The 2,201-nt window shown below is 54.9% G+C and overlaps 1 protein-coding gene across 1 annotated transcript in view; it reads left to right on the top strand.

The window, feature by feature from the left end:
- Positions 1-2,141, top strand: part of LOC104272889 (FERM domain-containing protein 6-like) — a 9,070-nt gene extending 6,929 nt beyond the window's left edge. Inside the window, 4 exon segments of the mRNA XM_009868000.1 lie at positions 1-204; positions 305-430; positions 1,644-1,735; positions 1,857-2,141. The exon segment at positions 1-204 is cut by the window's left edge and continues 16 nt beyond it. Of these exon segments, the coding sequence (XP_009866302.1) occupies positions 1-204; positions 305-430; positions 1,644-1,735; positions 1,857-2,141 (707 nt within the window).
- Positions 2,142-2,201: the final 60 nt, after the last annotated feature.

Below are 2,201 nucleotides of genomic sequence, written 5' to 3'. Positions count from 1 at the left end.
CCCCCAGCCACAGCAGCTCCCACACCTCAGGCATCGAGACCGACCCCAAACCCAGGGAGATGGGGACCGAGGATGGTTTCTCGGGCGCCGGTGCCCATCGCAAGCTGAAGACCTGCAGCTCCATGACGAGCCACGGCAGCTCGCACCGCTCCGGGGTGGAGAGCGGTGGGAAGGACCGGCTGGAGGAGGACTCCCAGGATGATGGTGAGCCAGCCGAGCGGGTCTCAAGAGGTAGTTCGGGTTGGAGGGTGCTCTGATGGTGCACGTCAAGGACCCGTCCCCACCTCCTCCTCCCTGCCTGCAGAAATCGAGATGCTAGTGGATGACCCCCGGGAGCTGGAGCAAGCCGGCGAGATGGAGGTGAGCCCCGACATGTGCGTCTACATCACGGAGGACATGCTGCTGTCACGCAAGTTCAACGGGCACTCGGGTAAGGCGGAGGGTGATTTCTGTTTCCACTTCCCTGAGGCAAGTCACATCTTTAGTGTCCCGTAGAGAAAAAAAAAATTAGAAATCAGTTACTAATTGTATTAGAGCACTAATTGCTTAATTAAGCTGAGCCATTTCATTTAAGCTGTAGTCCAACCCTTTAAGGTCAAGAAATAGATGATCCTTGAGGTTCTGTCCAACCTCATATTCTATGATTCTATAATTAACCTTTAGTAAAAGGCTAAATTAATTAAGAATCATAGAATCATAGAATGTTAGGGGTTGGAAGGGACCTCGAAAGATCATCTAGTCCAACCTCCAAAACTAGACTGAGACATCCAGTTGGGACTCCAGAAGAAGCTATTCATCCAGTGGGTCAAAGGAGAAATGGCGTAAATTTGGTGAAACTGGAAAAAGAAGGGGTTGCCCAGGACAGGTGTTATTTGGAGCAGGACTGATGGTCCATGCGGCCACCCCGTGGCACGAGGGGGTGTGCCCAGGCACACTGGGCTACTTGGAGATACCAGCGGATGATGGCAGGAGCTGCCTGTGGGTAATGGGCATCATTTTAGTGATGTTCTCAATTGCTGGGCCCTGCTCTTGTTTCCATGACAACCCCTCACTCGTTCCCATGAGCACGGGTGTTGTTATCACACTGGTGAGTAGTCGGGGTTCTCCAGAGCTGTGCCTGTGCCCAGTCATCTGCATTTCCAGCTCTGTGCTGGGTGCTCCTGGGAAGTCTGCAGGGTGCCAGGCTCCCTGGGGCTGGCTTTGGATGCTGTTTTGGTGCACATTTGGGATGATATAGCTGTAGGTTTGAACAACCTGGTCTAGTGGGAAGGTGTCCGTACACATGTCAGGGTAGTTGGAAGAAGATGAACTCGAAGGTCGCTTCCAATCCCAAACCATTCTGTGGTCGCTTAGATGTGGTGTTGGGTGATATGGTTTAGGGGTGACCTTGTAGAGTAGGGTTAATGGTTGGACTTGATGATCCCAAGGGTCTTTTCCAACCTGAATTATTCTATGATTCTATGATTCTATGATCAAGCTGGTTGCAAGTGGAGTTGTTGAGGTGAAGGCAGCCCATCGAGCCGAGGGTGCCTTCACCCCAAAGCCAGGGCAAGCCCCCTAGGGCAATGGGCATGGGTCCCAAGTGAGCCGAGAAGCCTCCAGATGACCTTCGCACCCTCTTCTTCCTCTCTCCCCCCGCGCAGGGCTTATCGTGAAAGAGATCAGCTCCTCCACCTCCAGCTCCTCGGAGACCGTGGTGAAGCTGCGGGGGCAGAGCACCGACTCCTTACCCCAGGTACGTGGTGCTGGTGGAGCTTTGGTGAAACCCAAAGCCCTGCTGACTCCGGAGGGTTTGAGTTTCCCCGACCCCCACCTTGGCTCTTTTGACGGGTCCTGATCCTCTTTGCTTTACCCAGACGACGTGCAGGAAACCGAAGACATCGACGGACCGGCACAGCCTGAGCCTGGATGACATTCGGCTCTACCAGAAGGACTTCTTGCAGCTGGCCAACCTCTGCCAGGACACGGCGCAGAGCTACACCTTCGGCTGCGCCCACGGGCTGGAGGAGGAAGGGCTCTACTGCAACGGCTGCTTGGCCCAGCAGTGCATCAACATCCAGGAGACCTTCCCCGTCAAAAGAACAAGCAAATACTTCTCGTTGGACCTCACCCACGACGAAGTCCCCGAGTTTGTCGTCTGAGTGCCGCGGGGACCCGCTGCCCACCCTCAGGAAAAGGGGGAAGCCGGGGCCCCCTGCCCT

Source organism: Apaloderma vittatum, unplaced genomic scaffold (genome assembly GCF_000703405.1).
Source record: "Apaloderma vittatum isolate BGI_N311 unplaced genomic scaffold, ASM70340v1 scaffold24234, whole genome shotgun sequence".
In the NCBI taxonomy this organism is placed as follows: Eukaryota; Metazoa; Chordata; class Aves; order Trogoniformes; family Trogonidae; genus Apaloderma; species Apaloderma vittatum.
Note: the sequence above shows the minus strand (reverse complement) of the source record. Positions and strands in the feature narration are given on the sequence as shown.